Source organism: Oryctolagus cuniculus, chromosome 1, assembly GCF_051225735.1.
Source record: "Oryctolagus cuniculus isolate XC-2025 breed Fujian yellow rabbit chromosome 1, ASM5122573v1, whole genome shotgun sequence".
Classification (NCBI taxonomy): domain Eukaryota; kingdom Metazoa; phylum Chordata; class Mammalia; order Lagomorpha; family Leporidae; genus Oryctolagus; species Oryctolagus cuniculus.
The window spans coordinates 144,949,550-144,970,602 of NC_142867.1; the positions used below are offsets into that span (position 1 = coordinate 144,949,550).

The 21,053-nt window shown below is 42.0% G+C and overlaps 1 protein-coding gene across 2 annotated transcripts in view; it reads right to left on the minus strand.

Moving 5' to 3' along the window:
* Positions 1–6,961: 6,961 nt before the first annotated feature.
* LOC138843958 (mast cell tryptase) overlaps positions 6,962–21,053 on the minus strand; it is a 120,930-nt gene continuing 106,838 nt past the window's right edge. For both annotated transcript variants that reach the window (XM_089336008.1, XM_089336007.1), the window contains exon 4: positions 6,962–8,040. In XM_089336008.1, coding sequence (XP_089192134.1) covers positions 7,963–8,040 — 78 coding nt within the window. In that variant the 3' untranslated portion in view covers positions 6,962–7,962. The remainder of the gene's footprint in view (positions 8,041–21,053) is intronic.

Genomic DNA, 21,053 nt, shown 5'->3' on the forward strand with positions numbered 1-21,053 from the left:
CTGCTCTGCTGCCCTCTGTCCTGGCGTCAGCGGGGTGAGGGCGGTGAGGCAAGACAGATGGGGATGCCTGCTCGTGGCTGCACAGGGCCTGACCGACGTCTCCCTCCAGGTTCACATGCTTCTACCCAGGCTGCTAGTGCCCCGCACCATCACCGCCCACACGAGCCCTCATTTGCTCTGGGTCCTCCTGAGCCCCGCTGTCCTTTGTGTCCTATAAATGTCTTCCTGGGAGCTGCTTCTGAGCTGTCAGACGAGGGCCCCAGGAGCAGAGTTCGAGAACTGAGCCTGGAGAGGGCACCCTCCCCAGGGGGCTCCTTTCTGCTCCCCTGAAGCAGGCTCCTGGCAGGCCTGGTCCCTCCTCAGTGTGGGTCTGGGGAGGTGGAAAGCGCTGGCTTTGGGATAAGAGGCTGTGGCACCTGGGGAAATGTCATATTACTTAAAATACACCAATGATGAAGACTGACTAAAATTAACCATTTGCACTGCTTTACAGAAAATTTCCAAATGAAACCTGTGTTTATTCACACGTGTGTCTGAGTAAGGGTAATCCCCACTAAGACAGATTGGTACAGTTGCCTTGATTCACTCACTGCAGGGCTCCAACAGCTCTGCCTCCATTGTGTTTTCTCTTTTCAATCATTTGTCAGCACCGCACAATTGTTCCAGGATGCTTGAGATCCAAACAAGTAAACTAACCGTTCAATGCGTCAGCACCATTCTGTTGGTGATCAAGGGTGATTTCTGGTGATTATCTGGAGCCAATACTGGAAAAACAGAAAATCAAGGCAAGTGTAGTTGACCAATTTGAGACAAAAGTGTGACTCTGCAGATATCAACTCAGTTTTCACATGTATTTTAATTAGGTAAGTCACTGTGTAACTGGAAAGTGGCCATGCCATGCTAATTTTCGTCCAGTGCTGACTCAGCAGTGTCCAGCGCACAAGACTTCATGGTCTCTCTGCAACCCTGTAACATCTCCAGTAGGTGCACCATGATGATGTTCCCTGTATGGTGCTGCTGCAAGTTTTTCCTTCTAATTTGAAGACATGTAAGGATCCAATTTTCTCCATTAAAGGGCTCATACCTCTTTCATTAAAGCTGAAAGTAGTAGGCTTGAAATTATATTGCAAATTAACTGGCACTGAATCTCAATTCAAAATAGTTCCAGGATGTAAGTGACAATGAGGTGAACTGTTGGTTCCTATATAGCCCAGGGGGCCTCCTGCGTGCTGTCTCAAGAGGGAAGGCTGGGAAGCTGCATGGAAGGGCAAGCGGTGCTTCTGCTCCTGCAGACAGGCCACGACTTTATGCTGAGCGCAGGGTCTGGGGAACTCTGTCTCAGCCTGAGGTGCCGGCACATTCTAGGAGTGTGTTTCCACATTTTCTGTCTTCTATGTTTTATATTGCTCTGGTTCACTTAGCCTGATGAAAGGGATAACAGAAGTATCAGGGGTGGGCTGACATGTCTCCATGAGGAGGTATCCATAAGAGTCCTGAGGCTGACATCCCTCAGGTCCTGTCTTGGCAACTTTGCTGGGTCTAACCAGCCCAGGACCTATCAGGTTCTTGATAAGGAATCCACATACTCAGTTCAACCTTAAAAATTAGGGTCTCTGAGGGGTTCAGAAATGGTGATAAAGATGAGATGTTTCCTATCCTCAGCTGTTTAAGAGCCCTTGGTGAAGACAGTGGGAGGCAGCCAAGAGCCATCATCAAGTTCTATATGGCCATGCTAGGTATGGTTGGTCTGCCCAGCCATGAGCCTCCTGTAGAGTGACCTCAGAGCCAGCCCCGCTCCATCCTGATTCTCCTGCACTGAAGCATGAGGGTGTGGCCAGGCTGACTATCAGTGATCAGCGCTCTTCATGTGCTGTCTTGCATCTCAAATGCATAGGATCACAAGTCAGGTATAAATGCTGGCTCTGGGCTCATTGCACCCTGAGAAGCCTGGGTGCTTTCCCTAGCATCTTGAATCATCTTCTCAACCATCTACACAGAGGACACAAGACCTTGTCTCCTCAGAATCTCCTGTTTCTTTCTAGGAGGTAATGATGGCAGGTGCCATGGGGTCCTGTGGTCCCATAGCCAGTGTTGCACTTGACTTGCTCCATGCAGGTAGACAAGGAGGTGAGCTTTGGAGACAGGATCTCTGGGTCAGACACCAGTTTGTTCAGTTTTCCATCTTGCCCCTCTGAAGCAGATCCCTGATGATCACAGGAGAACAATGCACTTCACCCTGCTCAGCTAAACTCTTAGGAAAATATTTGTAAAGTTCCTCCCCGCATCAAAACCAAAAATGAGTCTTTCAGGAATCCCAGAAGGGCAGAGGCATGGGGGAAAGGACCATACAAGTACAGCAAACTAACTTTATAAAGCAACATAATTCAAAGGCATGGGGTTTTTAGTACACACAAAAATTAACCTGCAGTGGATCACAGATTTAAATGTGAAACTGTGAAACTTTCAGGCAGTAACATTGGTGGAAATAACTGAATTTTAGTGCTTGGTGAAGATTTTCAGGTATGATAACAAAATCTATATTTATAAAAGATATAATCAATAATTGGTATTGCTCAAAATTCAAATACTGTCCTTTGTGGAAGACCCTACTGAAAGGACAAAAATGACGAATAGGCTTGGAGAAACTATTTGCAAGCCATAAACCTGACACGTCTTGTATCTAGAATAAAGAACTTTCAAAATTCAACAGCAAAAATAAAAACAGTTCAACTAGAAAACAGGCAGGAAACATTGAGAAATGTTTTATAATGTTTTGCACCAACATGAATGCAACTGGAAACCATTATATTTAGTGAAATAAGCAAGTCTCAAAAAGACAAATACCATCTGTTCCCCTTGATCTGTGGTAACTAATAGAGTACCTAAAAGGTAATCTATAGGCCAGCGCCGCGGCTCACTAGGCTAATCCTCTACCTTGCGGCACCGGCACACCGGGTTCTAGTCCCGGTCGGGGCACCGGATTCTGTCCCGGTTGCCCCTCTTCCAGGCCAGCTCTCTGCTGTGGCCAAGGAGTGCAGTAGAGGATGGCCCAAGTCCTTGGGCCCTGCACCCCATGGGAGACCAGGATAAGTACCTGGCTCCTGCCATCGATCAGCGCGGTGTGCCGGCTGCAGCGCGCCAGCCGCGGTGGCCACTGGAGAGTGAACCAACGGCAAAGGAAGACCTTTCTCTCTGTCTCTCTCTCACTATCCACTCTGCCTGTCAAAAAAAAAAAAAAGGTAATCTACAGGAATGAAATTGACACTTCATGCTGTGATGACTTTGAACAGCCCTTGTCTTCACTGTTCAGGAACAATGCTTTTTGTTTGTTAGTTTTTTCTTTTTTATATTTTTCTTTTGTTGAACTCTTTACTTAGTGTAAGATTAATCTTGAGTATAAAGTTAACTGAAAATAGATCTTTGTAAAAAATAAGAATGGAAATGGGAGAGGGAGAAGGAAGAAGGGTGGGAATATGAGTGGGAGGGAGGTAGGGTGGGAAGAATCACTATGTTCCTAAATATGTATATATGAAATGCATAAAGTTTGTATTCTTTGAATAAAATGTAAAAAAGTTTACTTTTGTATAACATTTTTTGAATTCCAAGTATACAATAAATGCTTATTATGAGAAAAATACAAGGATTTTGAAAGTTTTTGCCCCAAAGTTCACATCCTTTTCACATACAAAATAGAATCACAACATCCCAACAGTTGCAAAATCCATAACCCACTCCTAAGTCAACTCTAAATCTATAATTTCATGTAAATCTTTATACCAAGTATGGGTTAGAATACACATCCTTTGACCAACTTCTCTACCTGTGATCCCGTGGCACGAGATTTGTTATGTGTTTCCAAAATACAATGGTGGAACAAGTATAGGCTAGATGTTCCAATTCCAAAATGGATCCATCACAAAGAAGCAGAGTGACACATCACAAGCAACTCCACAATCCAGCAAGGCAAATTCTATCAGATTTCAGGTCTCAAGAACAATCGTCTCTGACGCAGTGCCCTGTGCTCATGGTCCAAGGTGTTGGAAGCCCTGCTTCCTGGGGTCACCAGCGTGGCAGCATTGTTTTGAGCAGTGGCTCCTGGTCCAAGGAAACTGAGAAGACACACTTCCCACTTTCCCCCCAAGAATGGTAGCCCTGTCGATCTCGGAAACAACTTTCTGAGTCACGTCTTCCCCTTTTCTGGAATAGGAACACATTTGCAGAAAGACTGCTGAACTGGACATTGCTATAGACTTCCTGAAATCGAACAGGCTGCTTTCATTTTGCTCCATATCTTTACGTTTCAGTTCCAGCTGGCAAAATTCCTGATGAAATGGTTAATTGGTACCAAGCCTCACACACTCAGTGCTCTCTCCAGAAAATACATGTTCATTTTTTCTGAGATGAGCAGATTGAGAATTTTCCAAATTTTAAAAGTTGGATGTCTTTTACTTTAATAATCCCTTCTAGTTCTTTCTCCCACTCATATTTTACTATAATCAGCAAAGAAATCAGGCCACACGTTCATCTCTGTGTGAGGAAATCACATCTGAATATTCCACGCTTAAGTCATCTAGAGAGTCCACATTCCACAAAACACTAGGACATAGCTCCCCAAACTGATATGGCAAGAATTCCACATCAGAGACCTAACCAGAATCCCTTGTAACATCTATATTTTACCAAGAGTGTCTCTGAAGTAATTTTGGCTTTGTCAACAGGTACCTCAAAATTATTCTAGCCTCTACATAATACCAATTCCAAACCACATCCACATTTGCAAACACAATCCCATTCTTAATATTAAAATTGTTATTAGTTTGCTGGGCCCAACCTACAAAACACAACGCAACTGGTCTATTAACCTGATAGAACTTCGCTTTCTCACAGTTCTGAAGCTTGGAAAGCCCAACAGAAGCTGTTGGCAAGTTTGGTTGCCAGAAGCCTGTCTCCCTGGCTTGCAGATGGCTCCAGTGTCTCTGTGTCCTCACATGGACTATTCTCTGTGCATGCAACTTCCTGGAACCTCTCCTTCTAAAAGGACACCAGTCGTGATGGATTAGGACCAGACCCTTATGACATCACTTTAACCTTAATTACCTTTTTACATATGCTATCTATGTATCTATGGGGTGGGCATTGTGGCTCAACAGGATAAGCTGCCATCTGCGAGGCTGGCATCCCATATGAGGGCCAGTTTGAGTCCTGGTGCACCACTTCCAATACAGCTTTTTGATAATTTGCCTGGGTAAGCAGCAGAAGATGGCACAAAAATTTGTGACTCTGAACCCAAGTGTGAGATTGGATGGATTTCTAGGCTTCAGACTTTGGCCTTGACCCACCCAGCCATTGCAGTCATTTGTTGAGTGAACCTGTTGATGGGACATATATATCTCATATGTCTGTCTCTCCTTGTCTAATTCTGCCTCTCAAATAAATAAATCTTTTACAAAAATAGGTTAAGTGACCTATTCACATAAACAGTCACACTGGGGATTAGTGCTGTAACCTGTGTATCGGGGTAGGGAGGACACAGTTCCAGTCCATAATACTTTACTCTCTGGTCCCCTAAAAACCATGTGCAGTCATCAACTCCTCTGTATGGGCTGTTCTCCTGTCCACTCCTTTCCTTTCCCCTTAAGTGTGAACATAACAAAAGTCAATGATAAATTTTTCTACTTCTGCTAGAAATTGATATTTAAATTGATATTTATATTTAAAAGTTGTTTTCTTTCATTGGCATGAGATACCTGGTTTACGATTGGCTTTTTGCACACCAACCCTTGTAATCCTTGTACTTCATGGTCTTTTAATTTAATAAACTGCTCCCCTGCAAGCTATTTACCTGGTTCTGACCTCATACACTGATCGCTGAGTAGGACCCAAGGTCTTCAGCTTCATGGGATACGTGGGACTCCTCGGTGCACTTATTCTGGATGCTGGTTCTGTGTAAAGTGAGAATGATATTATTACCTTCCATGTCAGCCCTTCTCAAGTCCCCCAACATCTCTACTAAGAATCACAATCACACACTCACCTTCCCTGAACACCAACTGAAAGGCATTTACTTGTGCCCCTGTCCTTGCCTATTGAGGCCACATCATGTTATGTCTGCTGGTGCCAGTGATCCATGCCAAGGCATCAGGCCATTTAGCCACAACCTCCTCAATCCTCCAGGCATGGGCAAAGGGTCTGAAAGCATCTGTTGTTCTCTCCAGCTCAAGGCACTACCCTTTTAGCCATGGCCCCACATTTTCTCTAATCCCCAGGGCCGAACTTCCCCAAATTCCTACCATAAGACTGCCCTGACCCAGGCCCTGTGCTTTGACATCAGGTGTTCATTGCAGGGCCAGTCTCCCCAGGCCCTGGAGCCTTTACCAGCTTGGGGGAGACGTTCCCCAGAATAAAAGGAAAGGGATTTCTCTGTTGGAGAAGCAAAATCTTAGGAAGATGGACAAAAGAAAATGAGACGGGGGGTCCCCGGCCCCATCACCTCAGCTGAAGGACTCCAGCCTTCAGTACTCTCCAGGTCAGCTTTGGTGTAATGTTGAAGGGGCCACAGCAACACATTACCACAAGAGTCCTTCCATCAACTAGTTCTTCCATGACCCAAACTGAAAGCCACAAGCAAAGTTGTGTATGCATGTATGTGTATGCAAGGTTCATCTCATATCAGCAATTTAAGAAGTTTCCTCTGGGTGTGAATGTAGAAATAGTAACTCTAGCATATGTATTGACATTTTACCTCAAAATTTTTTCCTGTAAGAGGAAGTTTTCTGTGGCTATTCACTAAGAAGAGAACCAATAAATGACATGTGATTCTAAAAAAGTTGAAAAACTGAATTTTTAAAAGAATAACATCTCTGCTGGGTATCTCTGAAACCTTGTACTTTACCCAACAGTGGTGATACAAGAAGGATCCAAGAACCCTATTGATGGGATTAAAAGAAAATCATACAGGAAATGGATTTTCATATTTTAATAAAGATGAAGTACTTACCATATTCTACAACAAACTGAGCTAAACGCCACTGGAAAAGAAAAAGCACACTGTGGAAATGCATACACTTCAAGATTACTATGAACTCCAGGGTGTAACAAGACTATCAATACCTTCAGGAAGCGCAAGATCACTGTTCTCAAATGGAGCCGAGTGATAAATAAGGTAACAACACTGCCCTTTTGATTGGAGAAAACCTGGGATTCCAACACTCACAATCCTGGATTATAATGTCTCAGAACAATAAAAAATGACAAAATGCTACAAATATTCAAGATTTGGACAAGGAGGAAGGCACCTTCTTTTCTTGGTTGGAACATTGCAATATAGTAAGATGTGAGTCTCACGAACAACAATGTGCAAAGTTATAGACAAGTACTAAAAATTCCAAGGAGTTTTATCACTGGTTATATATTCATGCTAAAGTTCAAATGCAAAAATTAACATAAGGATTGCTATAAACACTGCTCAGGAAGAGCTCCAGGGAAACCGCCCCTTCCAACTAGGAAAACAATCCCTTAAAGCCTGTATAATTTAAACTGTGTGGTACTAGTAGACAAAAGGACAAATGGGTTGTAATATAGCAAAACTGAATTCAGATACATTAAAATAGAGTTCAAAAAGGGTGGTATGAAATCACTATGTCAGATTAATGAATCAGACACTAGACAGACATTTGAAAAATCATAAAATTCCATTTCTCACATTATACATGAAAATTGTATATGGATTCAGAGATTTAAAGATTAAAAAATAAAATTGGGTGCCAGTGCTGTGGCATGACACATAAAGCCACTGCCTGCAGTGTCGGCATCCCATATGGGTGCCAGTATGTGTCCCGGCTGCTCCACTTCTGATCCAGCTCTCTGCTATGGCCTGGGAAAGCAGTAGAAGATGGCCCAAGTCCTTGAGTCCCTGCACCTGTGTGGGAGACCCGGCGGAAGCTCCTGGCTCCTGGCTTTGGATCAGCGCAGCTCCAGCTGTTGCAGCCAGTTGATGGAAGATCTCTCTCTCTCCACTTCTCCTTCTCTCTGTGTGTAGCTCTTTAAAATAAACAAATACATCTTTAAAAAAATACAAAAATAAAATTGAATGTGCTAGAAGAAAATATAGATGAAATCATCCTAACATGATGTAGAGTAAGGCTTTCTAATTCTGACTTGAAATTCGGAGACAATGTAACATAAAAACATATAAAACTTCTGCATCCATCAGCAATCAAATACGAACAGTCAATAAATAAATACATTTATTAGTATGCACACCAAGATGTTTCATTGAGAAATGCTGGATTCTCACATGAAGACATTTCAGAAACTTATGGGGAGAGAACAAAAATCCTACATAAAATGGGTAAGACTCAATCAGAATCTTCACCAAGAAAGGAAGATACCTCTTCTTACCCATAAGATCACCCCCAAAATAGCTAAGATATGGAATCAACCCAGATGTCCATCAACTGTTGACTGGATAAATTATGGTATATATACAGTATGGAGTATTACTCAGCTTTTAAAAAAAAATGAAATCCTGTCTTTTCCAATGAGATGGACACAACTGGAAACCATTACACTTTGTGAAATAAGCCAGTCCCAAGAAGACAGATATCATGTTTTCCCTGATTCAAGGTAACTAACAGAGTACCTGACATGTAATGTATTGAAGTGGAATAGACATTTTGAGATTTGATGGTTGGTTACAGCCCTTGTCTCTTCCATAGAGGAAAAGTGTGTTTTTTGTTCTTCATACTATTTGTTGAACGCTTTTCCTTAGGGTAGGGTTAACTATATGATCATTAAGTAAACTAAAAATAGATCTTTGTAAAAATTAAGAGTGGGAGTGTGAGGTGGGGGGAAGACGGATTGGAACATGGCCAGGAGGGAGGGTAGGGGGAAGTGTCACTATGTTCCTAAATCTGGATATATGAAATACATGAAACTTTGATAACTTAAATAAAATTTTAAAAAATTATAACTATGCTAAAAAAACTTGTTTTATATTAAAGTAAAAAAAGAAAACCATTGACAGTACTATTAGGAGACTAGAAAAACTGGATTTTCAATATATGCTTACTGAAAATGCAAGAGTATATAAAACCTATCAAATAAAGTTAGGATTATATGATAAAATTATTTTTATTAAAATCTCAGCAGAAAAAGTAACATCTAAGAATTTACCCAGAAGAGTCACTTGCCATTGTATAAGTGTACATATGCACAGATATTTTTCACAGCACTATTTGTAGTTGTAAAATACAGGAAACTGTTTGAAAATTCAAGCCAAATAATTAAATCCAACTGGTGGAAACACACAATAGATGGCAGAGAAGCTGAGAAGAAATGTTGAGAAATAAAAGAGCAATGGACTATTCTGGACTGACAGGAACAGTTAAGAAAAAAGAGCAAAGGGCAAAAAAAATACTTTGCTACCTTTTGTATAATAAAGAAAGGAAGACAATGAACACAGTGTCTTAGGCAGTGTCTGTTATGTGAGTGTATTAGAATCACAAACACATTCTAAGCTCTTATTAGGCTTGTGTACTGCAGCAGTATAGGTAAACCAATTCTGAAAAATATTTTGTATGCATCAACAGATTGAGCAAATCAGTGTATAGGTTTGCTGCTGTGATCCAACATTCTCCCTGTGAAAGGGGACCCTACAAATGTGGAATGGGCACACACAAAGAAATCCTGGGACCACTGTTGTCGCATAGCAGGTCAAACTGCCACCTGTGACATAAATATCCCATATGGGTGCCATATGGGATGCTCCACTTCTTGTCCAGCTCCCTGCTAACTGCCTGGGAAAATTGACAGAAAATGGCCCAAGTGTTTGGGCCCCTGCCACCCACGCTGGAGTCCCAGATGAAGTTCCTGGGTCCAGGCTCCACCTGGCCCAGTCCTGGCCATTGCAGAGATCTGAGGAGTAAACTAGCAGATGGAAGATGGATCTCCACTCCCCTCCCCTTCACTCTCTCTGTAGCTCTGACTTCAAAGTAAATGGAAAAAAATCTTCTAAAAAAGAAAGAAACTTGAGAAAATGCAAAGGAATGGGAAATAATGGAGTGAACTTCTGATTATTCACGTGTGTACATGTGTATTCGTGCATGTGTCTGTGTATTTGCACATATGTATTTTCTAGGTCAGCCCATTGAATAAACCAACAAACAGACTTCCATAGCAGTGAACATGAACATGAACATGAACACACACACACACGGCCCAGATCTACACTATTTTCCACTAATGAAACCTAGGACTTCTTGGAGAAATGTCTGCTTCTAGGACAAGGGTTTATGACTGTAAATTTTCTAACACAGTAGAAAGGAAAGAAGTGCTGAAAACCACAGCATGATGGCATACCCAACTAGGACACAGGAGCAGGGGCGAAAGAGGCTCGCAGGGGCGGGAGCTGTGGTATAGCAGGCAAAGCTGCCACCTGCAGTGCCAGCATCCTATATGGGTGCCAGTTCAAGTCTTGGCTGCTCCACTTCCAACCCAGCTCTCTGCTGTGGCCTGAGAAAGCAGTAGCAGATGACTCAAGTCCTTGGGCCCCTGTACCCACATGGGAGACCCAGAAGAAGCTCCTGGTTCCTGGCTTTGGATTGGTGTTGCTCCAGCCATTGCAGCCAACTGGGGAGCGAATCAGCAGATAGAAGACCTTTCTCTCTGCCTCTGCCTCTCCTTCTCTCTCTAACTATGACTTCCAAATAAATAAATAAATCTTTTTTTAAAAAAAAAAAGAAAGAAAGAGGCTCCCAATCACTGGCAAAATCTGGGCATTCTACAAGCCACACTAACTGACTGCACTGGGGAAAAAAGAAACTTTAGAGTCTCAAGCATTATTAAAAATACAAATATATTGCCATGAACATCTATCTTCAGGTACATTAAAATAAAACTGTCTTCATACTAAGGCCCTTGTTTCTAAACCAGCACCACAGGATTCACTGTTGCCTTGCACTCCTTTTCTTCTTTGTAGCCTGTTTCTTTCATAGTGCCTTTAGTGATTTTTCTTTTCCTTGTTACTCATTAAGAGAGACTGAAATGTTTAGCTTTATCAAATCTAATTCATCTACCATGTAATGCATCCATTGAAAGTAAATAATTCAATACTTTTTAGCTCATTTATGGAATTGTATAATCAATATAATAATTTTAGAACATTTTCCTCACCCCATAAGAAACTCTACGGGGCTGGCGCTGCAGCGTAGCAGGTAAAGCAACCGCCTGCAGTGTCAGTATCTCATATGGGCACTTGTTCGTGTCCCAGCTGCTCCTCTTCTGATCCAGCTCACTGCTATAGCCTGGGAAAGCAGTAGAAGATGGCCCAAGTCCTTGGGCCCCTGCAACCGCATGGGAGACCCAGAGGAAGCTCCTGGCTCCTGGCTTCAGACTGGTGCATCTCTGGCCATTGCGGCCATCTGGAGAATGAACCAGCGGATGGAACACTTTCTCTCTCTCTCTCTCTCTCTCTCTGCCTCTGCCTCTGCCTCTGCCTCTGCCTCTGCCTCTCTGTACCTCTGACTTTCAAGTAAACATATAAAATCTTTTAAAAAAAATAAACTCTAGGTCTTTTGTAAGTCACCTTCCAATTCGCTCAAGCACCTCAATCTTTGGGAACTACTATCTACATCCGTCTATAGATTTGTTAACTGTGGACATTTCTTACAAATGGAATCACACGAGTATTTTGAGTTTACAATGGTTATCTTCTAGACAAGTGATGCTGAAAGTGGAAATATTCCTATTAGATCCTTCTTGTTGTTTCTCACTCAACCTAGAACAATAGAAAATCTGCAGAGAAGATAAGGATGCGATCAGGTTTTCAGATGTACACCATCAGCTTGGCTTCAGATTTTTATCAATTTTGAATCTGTCAAGTTGTTACTGGCTCATTTGAAATAAAATCATGAAGTCATAGAGTAGTGTCTTCATAACAGCACTGAAGACTCTACTAACAATATGTTTCACAAAAGCCATAAAATAAAAAGTCAATGGATTAGGGACAGGATTAATAATTACAACTGCTCAAATATCCTCCATTTTGTCCAAACCAAGTCTTGAAAAAAATGGTTACTAACAAGAACAAGGAAGACACTATGACGCCCCCAAATGAACAAGACACCTCATTTCAAGATTATGATGATGATGAGATAGAATAAATGCAAGAAACGGATCTCAAAAAGTTGATAAGAACATTAAGAAGTTCTCAAAAACAAATTCTTGAACTACAGAAATCCTTACTGGACAGGATAGAAAATCTATCTCGCGAAAATGAAATATTAAGGAGGAATCAAAATGAAATGAAGCAACTAGTAGAACATGAAACTCTGATAGTGAAGAGAAATCATAGCGAAATGAAGAATTCAATAATAAATCAAATGACAAACATATTAGAGAGCCTTAAAAACAGAATGAGTGGGGTGGAGCCAAGATGGTGGAATAGTGAGGGCCCACACTGATAGTCTGGGAAAAGATAGTTTAATAAAAGTGGAGTTTCTGTATTCTCAGGAAAAAATTGCAGAGGAAACTTCCGGATCTAGTGAATGTGACACAGAGGACCTACAGGGAGAGCAAGGTCGTCCACCATGTGGAAGCCGAGCCACAGAGTCTGCGCACCAGCGCTGGAAGGGGAGGTGAGACAAAAACCTCGGTAACCCAAGACATTGGTGGGGAAAGGCAGAAAGAGCCTAGAGGAAATGAGGCCTGAAGCCCTTCTGGGGAAAGTTCACCAGGCTGACTGGAGGAGAAAAAAAAACGAATAAATAAGTGGAACCGGCATGGACGCTAGCCTCTCTCTCCACTCACCTTACAAAGCTGAGCAAGACAAAGAGCAGGCGCCATTTTGGACATATATAAAGCAGCACCTGCCATCAGCCAAGCAGAAAAACCTGATTCTAGTGGCGAGAAATAACAGGAGGTTAGGACCTAGTGAAAGTGTGGAGCTAACAAACTGAAACTGTGAAAATCTGAGGGGGGGGGTGAGAGAACTCACCGAGTACACAAACTTGGTAACCTTGGGAACCCAATGAGAGACTGCAGAGAAATTTGAGACCACACTGAGGGCTGCATAAACTCTTTGTGTGGTCCCAGGGGTAGAGCAGATGAATACCCACAGGGGCCAGATTTCATACATCAACAGCCCTCAATCCCACTCAGCTGTGCAGAATTACTTCCCAACTGAGTCAAAGAGAGAGAGAGAGAGAGAGAGAGAGAGAGAGAGAGAGAACAATCTGGGTGAGTCAACTTTGGCACACCCTTAACCAGGAAGAACCAAACAGAGCTCTCTGGCCACACCCATCACAGCCTCTAAGGATCCATCAAAAGCAGACAGTCCACTTAATCTAGACTCATAGTATAATAAGAAAAAGCACCACAGCGAAGAAACCAAAAAATATCTCCACAATGCCAAACAACAAATGCAAAAACCAGGGTAACAAGAACAAGGAAGAAACTATGATGCCACCAAATGAAAAAGACACCCCAATTCAAGATTATGAAGATGATGAGATAGAAGAAATGCAAGAAGCAGATCTCAAAAAATTGATAAGAACATTAAGAAGTTCTCAAAAACAAATTCTTGAACTACAGAAATCCGTAATGGACAGGATAGAAAATCTCTCTCCCGAAAATGAAATATTAAGGAGAAATCAAAATGAAATGAAACAACTAGTAGCACATGAAACTGTGATAGTGATGAGAAATCATAATGAAATGAAGAATTCAATAAAACAAATGACAAACACATTGGAGAGCCTTAAAAACAGAATGGGTGAAGCAGAAGAGAGAATATCGGACTTGGAAGACAGAGAACAGAAAAGTATACCATCAAACCAAACAAAAGAAGAGGAAATTAGAAATCTAAAAAATATTGTTGGGAATCTACAGGATACTATTAAAAAAACCAACATTCGGGTTCTAGGAGTTCCTGAAGGCATGGAGAGAGAAAAAGGATTGGAAGGCCTTTTTAGTGAGATACTAGCAGACAATTTCCCAGGTTTGGAGAAGGACAGAGATATCCTAGTACAGGAAGCTCATAGAACCCCTAATAAACATGACCAAAAGAGATCCTCACCACGACACGTTGTAATTAAACTCACCACAGTGGAACAGAAAGAAAAGATCCTAAAATGTGCAAGAGAGAAATGTCAGATTACTCTCAGAGGATCTCCAATTAGACTCACAGCTGACTTCTCATCAGAAACACTACAGGCTAGGAGGGAATGGCGAGACATAGCCCGGGTACTAAGAAAGAAAAACTGCCAGCACAGAATATTATATCCTGCCAAGCTCTCATTTGTGAATGAAGGTGAAATAAAGACCTTTCATAGCAAACAGAAATTGAAAGAATTTGTTGCCACTCGTCCAGCCCTGCAAAAAATGCTTAAAGATGTGCTACACACAGAAACACAGCCATGAATACGAAAGAAGGTAAAGGGAGAAAACCTACCAGTAAAAGATCACAGGAAGCTCAAAGCATATACTAGAAAATATCTTTGGGAAAATGGTAGGGCAAAGTCACTACTTATCAATAGTCACATTGAACGTTAATGGACTTAACTCTCCAGTTAAAAGGCACAGACTGGCTGAATGGATTAAAGAACAAAACCCATCTATTTACCGCCTACAAGAAACACATCTTTCCAACAAAGATGCATGCAGACTGAAAGTGAAAGGTTGGAAAAAGATATTCCATGCCAACAGAAACCAAAAAAAAGGAGGTGTAGCCATATTAATATCAGACAAAATAAACTTTAACACAAAAACTGTTAAGAGAGACAAAGAGGGACACTATATAATGATTAAGGGTTCAATTCAACAGGAAGATGTAACTATTATAAATGTATATGCACCTAATTACAGGGCACAGGATAATTTAAAAGGTATGTTAAGGGACTTACAGGGAGATTTATATTCCAATACAATAGTACTGGGGAACTTCAATACTCCACTCTCAGAAATAGACAGATCATCCGGACAGAAGATCAACAAGGAAATAGCAGATTTAATCGACACTATTGCCCAAATGGATCTAACAGATATCTACAGAACTTTCAATCCTACAGCTAAAGATTTTACATTCTTCTCAGCAGTGCATGGAACTTTCTCTAGGATTGACCACATACTAGGCCATAAAGCAAGTCTCCGCAAATTTAAAAGAATTAGAATCATACCATGCAGCTTCTCAGACCATAAAGGAATGAAGCTGGAAATTAGCAACTCAGGAATCCCTAGAGGGTATGCAAACACATGGAAACTGAACAACATGCTCCTGAATGAATACAGGGTCATAGAAGAAATCAAAAGAGAAATCAAAAACTTTCTGGAAGTAAATGAGGATAACAACACAACATATCAAAACTTATGGGATATGGCAAAAGCAGTGTTGAGAGGAAAGTTTATAGCAATAGGTGCCTACATCAAGAAATTGGAAAGGCACCAAATAAATGAGCTTTCAGCGCATCTCAAGGACCTAGAAAAACTGCAGCAAACCAGACCCAAATCTAGTAGGAGAAGAGAAATAATTAAAATTAGAGAAGAAATCAACAGGATTGAATCCAAAAAAATATTACAAAAGATCAGCCAAGCCAAGAGCTGGTTTTTTGAAAAAATAAACAAAATTGACACCCCATTGGCCCAACTAACTAAAAAAAAGAAAAGACCCAAATCAATAAAATCAGAGATGAAAAAGGAAATGTAACAACAGACACCACAGAAATAAAAAGAATCATCAGAAATGGATAGATTCCTGGACACATGCAATCTACCTAAATTGAACCAGGAAGACATAGAAAACCTAAATAGACCCATAACTGAAACAGCAATTGAAACAGTAATAAAGGCCCTCCCAACAAAGAAAAGCCCAGGACCAGATGGTTTCACTACTGAATTCTACCAGACATTTAAAGAAGAACTAACTCCAATTCTTCTCAAATATTCAGAACAATCGAAAAAGATGGAATCCTCCCAAATTCTTTCTATGAAGCCAGCATCACCTTAATCCCTAAGCCAGAGAAAGATGCAGCACTGAAGGAAAATTACAGACCAATGTCCCTGATGAACATAGACACAAAAAACCTCAATAAAATTATCTCCAATAGAATACAACACATCAGAAAAATCATCCACCAGACCAATGGGATTTATCCCTGGAATGCAGGGATCGTACAACATTCGCAAATCAATCAATGTGATACACCACATTAACAAACTGCAGAAGAAAAACCATATGATTATCTCAATAGATGCAGAGAAAGCATTCGATAAAATTCAACACCCTTTCATGATGAAAACTCTAAGAAAATTGGGTATAGAAGGAACATTCCTCAATATAATCAAAGCAATTTATGAAAAACCCACAGCCAGCATCCTATTGAATGGGGAAAAGTTGGAAGCATTTCCACTGAGATCTGGCACCAGACAGGGATGCCCACTTTCACCAATGCTATTCAACATAGTTCTGGAAGTGTTAACCAGAGCCATCAGACAAGAAAAAGAAATTACAGGGATACAATTGGGAAGGAAGAAGTCAAACTATCCCTCTTTGCAGATGATATGACTCTTTATTTAGGGGATCCAAAGAACTCTACTAAGAGACTATTGGAGCTCATAGAAGAGTTGGCAAAGTAGCAGGATATAAAATCAATGCACAAAAATCAACAGCCTTTGTATACACAAGCAATGCCATGACTGAGAAAGAACTACTAAGATCAATCCCATTCACCATAGCTACAAAAACAATCAAATACCTTGGAATAAACTTAACAAAGGACGTCAAAATCTCTACAATGAGAATTACAAATCTTAAAGAAACGGAAGAGGATACCAAAAAATGGAAAAATCTTCCATGCTCATGGATTGGAAGAATCAACATCATCAAAATGTCCACTCTCCCAAAAGCAATTCACAGATTCAATGCAATCCCAATCAAGATACCAAAGACATTCTTCTCAGATCTGGAAAAATTATGCTGAAATTCATGTGGAGACAAAAGAGACCTCGAATAGCTAAAGCAATCTTGTATAACAAAAACAAAGCCGGAGGCATCACAATACCAGATGTCAGGACATACTACAGGGCAGCTGTTATCAAAACAGCATAGTACTGGTACAGAAACAGATGGATAGACCAATGGAACAGAATAGAAACACCAGAAATCAATCCAAACATCTACAGCCAACTTATATTTGATCAAGGATCCAAAACCAATCCCTGGAGCAAGGACAGTCTATTCAATAAATGGTGCTGGGAAAATTGGATTTCCACGTGCAGAAGCATGAAGCAAGACCCCTACCTTTCATCTTACACAAAAATCCACTCAACGTGGATTAAAGACCTAAATCTATGCCCCAACACCATCAAATTATTAGAGAACATTGGAGAAACCCTGCAAAATATTGGCACCGGCAAAGACTTCCTAGAAAAGACCCGGGAGGCACAGGCAGTCAAAGCCAAAATCAACTATTGGGATTGCATCAAATTGAGAAGTTTCTGTACTGCAAAAGAAACAGTCTGGAATGTGAAGAGGCAACTGACAGAATGGGAAAAAGTATTTGCAAACTATGCAACAGATAAAGTGTTGATAACCAGAATCTACAAAGAGATCAAGAAACTCCACAAAAACAAAACAAACAACCCACTTAAGAGATGGGCCAAAGACCTCAATAGACATTTTTCAAAAGAGGAAATCCAAATGGCCAACAGGCACATGAAAAAATGTTCAGGATCACTAGCAATCAGGGAAATGCAAATCAAAACCACACCAGTTAGAATGGCTCACATTCAGAAATCTACCAACAATAGATGCTGGAGAGGATGTGGGGGAAAAGGGACACTAACCCACTATTGGTGGGAATGCAAACTGGTCAAGCCACTATGGAAGTCAGTCTGGAGATTCCTCAGAAACCTGAATATAACCCTACCATTCAATCCAGCCATCCCACTCCTTGCAATTTACCCAAAGGAAATTAAATTGGCAAACAAAAAAGCTGTCTGCACCTTAATGTTTATTGCAGCTAAATTCACAATAGCTAAGGCCTGGAATCAACCCAAATGCCCATCAACAGTAGACTGGATAAAGAAATTATGGGACATGTACTCTATAGAATACTATACAGCAGTCAAAAACGATGAAATCCAGTCATTGGCAACAAGATGGAGGAATCTGGAAAACATCATGCTGAGTGAACTAAGCCAGTCCCAAAGGGACAAATATCATATGGTCTCCCTGACTGGTTACAACTAACCAAGCACCAAAAAGGAAACCTGTTGAAGTGAAATGGACACTATGAGAAACAATGACTTGATTAGCCCTTGTCCTGATTGTCAAGGAACAACTTAATACTTTATCCCTTTTAGTATTTTTTTTTGTTCTAGTTAATACTATTGGTTGAACTCTGTAATTAACACACAATTAATCTTAGGTGTTTAAATTTAACTGAAAAGTAATCCCTGTTAAATATAAGAGTGGGAATAAGAGAGGGAGGAGATGTACAATTTGGGACATGCTCAATCAGACTTGCCCCAAATGGTAGAGTTAGAAATGTGCCAGGGGATTTCAATACAATCCCATCAAGGTTGCATGTACCAATGCCATCTCACTAGTCCAAGTGATCAGTTTCTGTTCACAATTGATCATAATGATAGGTCTAAGAGTCAAAGAGATCACATAAACAAGGCTAGTGTCTGCGAATACTAACGAATAGAATCAAAGAGGGAGAGATCAATCCAACATGGGAAGCGGGATACACAGCAGACTCATGGCAGATGTCCTAAACAGCACTCTGGCCTCAGGATCAGCCCTTAATGCATTCGGATCTGGCTGAAGAGCCCATGAGAGTATTTTAGGCATGGAAAGCCAAGACACGCTGGGGGAAAAAAAATTTAAATGAAAGATCTCTGCGAGTGAGATCCCAGTAGAAAGAACGGGCCATCAAAAAAGGAGGTATCTTTCTCTGAAGGGAGGAGAGAACTTCCACTTTGACTATGACCTTGTATAAATAAGATCAAAGTCGGTGAAGTCAAAAGCCCTCCATAGCCTTGGCAACTCATGACATGAGCCTGGGGTGATTACTGACGCCATAAATAAGAGTGTCAATTTGTTAAGTCAACAACAGGAGTCACTGTGCACTTACTCCTCATGTAGGATCCCTGTCCTTAATGTGTTGTTCAATGTGAAGTAATGCTGTAACTAGTACTGAAACAGTATTTTACACTTTGTGTTTCTGTGTGGGTGCAAACTGATGAAATCTTTACTTAATATATACTAAATTGATCTTCTATATATAAAGATAATTGAAAATGAATCTTGATGTGAATAGAATGGGAGAGGGAGCTGGAGATGGGAGGGTTGCAGGTGGGAGGGAAGTTAATGGGGAGAAAAAGCCATTGTAATCCATAAACTGTACTTTGGAAATTTATATTTACTAAATAAAAGTTAAAAAAAAATAAAATTCTTTTATTGAAAAAAAAAAACCCTAAATAAAGACAATATCAAAACACTCATATCCCCTGAATTCCTGCAGTCACCAGGACACCCGCAAACACACCACGCTTCCAGATACCCCCCCCCTCTCACGTGGTCAAATAAGAAAAGTTACATCCTCAAACACACACTGACCTCCAACGCCCACGAATACACACACATCCGGTGGACATTAAACGGCACTGGATTAACATGCGCAGCACGCAAGTTACCACCGCACGACGGACAACGGCCTTTACTAAAAACTGCACGCACGCATGTGATTCTCACACAGCGCCTTCGTGGAAAGATGTTCGCCGAAGTCCTGCATCTTCCGCCAACCTAGGCTGGCAAGGCGACCACGATTCACCAACCCTACCCTGGCAACGCAGGTTTCTCAAGTCCCGAGGAAGTCCGCCCAGCCTCTGCCTTGCTCAGAGCGCTAGCGACACCGACGGGACACTCCGAGGGTCCCCTGGGAATGAGGGCCCCCTCACGTCCCGTCAGGCATCGCGGAGCACGGGGAGCGCCCGGGGCCGCGCGGGCCCACGTCCACGGTGCAAACGCGCGCGCCCACGGAGGGCGCCGGGCCGCACAGGGCAGCGTCTCCGCGCAGACCGAGGGTGCGAGCGCCCCAGGGCCTAGGGGACGCGCGGTAACTGCTCGGGACCTGGTATCCTTGACCTCCTTGTGGGTAAGGGGCGCTCAACGCCGCCGAGAGCGCGAACCCACGCTCCCCTCGCGCCTGCGCATCCCCTGAGCCCCAACGCCGCAAGGGACGCTGGGAGACGTTAGAGGAGACCGCGTCCGCGCCGAAGCCGCCCCACCACCACCACCGCCAGGACGTGCGCATGTGCGCGGGGTGTGCTAGGAAGTTGTGTGAGGGCCTACAGCCGACAGGACGAGTCCTCCTGGAATCGCCATGACCGTCCCTCCGTTAACTAGCGCGTCTGAAACGACCCCAGATGGTTTGGAAGAGGGCAGACGTCCACCCAGGCACGCGCACCCCAGGGAAGGGCTCTTCCCAGGGCTGCACCCTAGAGCGCGGTCCCCTGCACTGGGGTCAGCGCTTGCAGCCTCTCCAGACTGCAGGTCTCCCAGGCTTGTCCACGCCTCCCACAAACGCTGCCTCCTTTCTTCCCAGTCCGCCTGGGTTCCATGGAAGAACAGTCTGGCCAAGAATTTTAGACCTGAAACACTGAGGGACTCGGGCTCCTGGCTCCGTTCTTAGTTATTCCTAAGGCATTTAATGTACTTGGGAAATTTAATACACAGGTTTTTAAATATCAATTTGCAAATGTTTTCGTTAATAATTTGTTACTCCCATGTGTAAAACTTGACAATTTGAGCCGCTTAATGTCTATGTACCAGGTAGTATAGAAATTTTACAACAATCAGTTAAGTGTGTGAGTGAAAACAATGGCCTCATCAACCCTGCAATATTAAATTATTGCTTGAATCCCATATAAGTTTGCCCTGTGATGAAAATTTAAGTCTTTGAGAAGAGTCTCAAAGTCGTTTGTTTCTTTTAGGTACATGTCTAGCTGTTTTTTATTTCTAGTCCCACGATCTTCCTTCAATTGCTCTCATT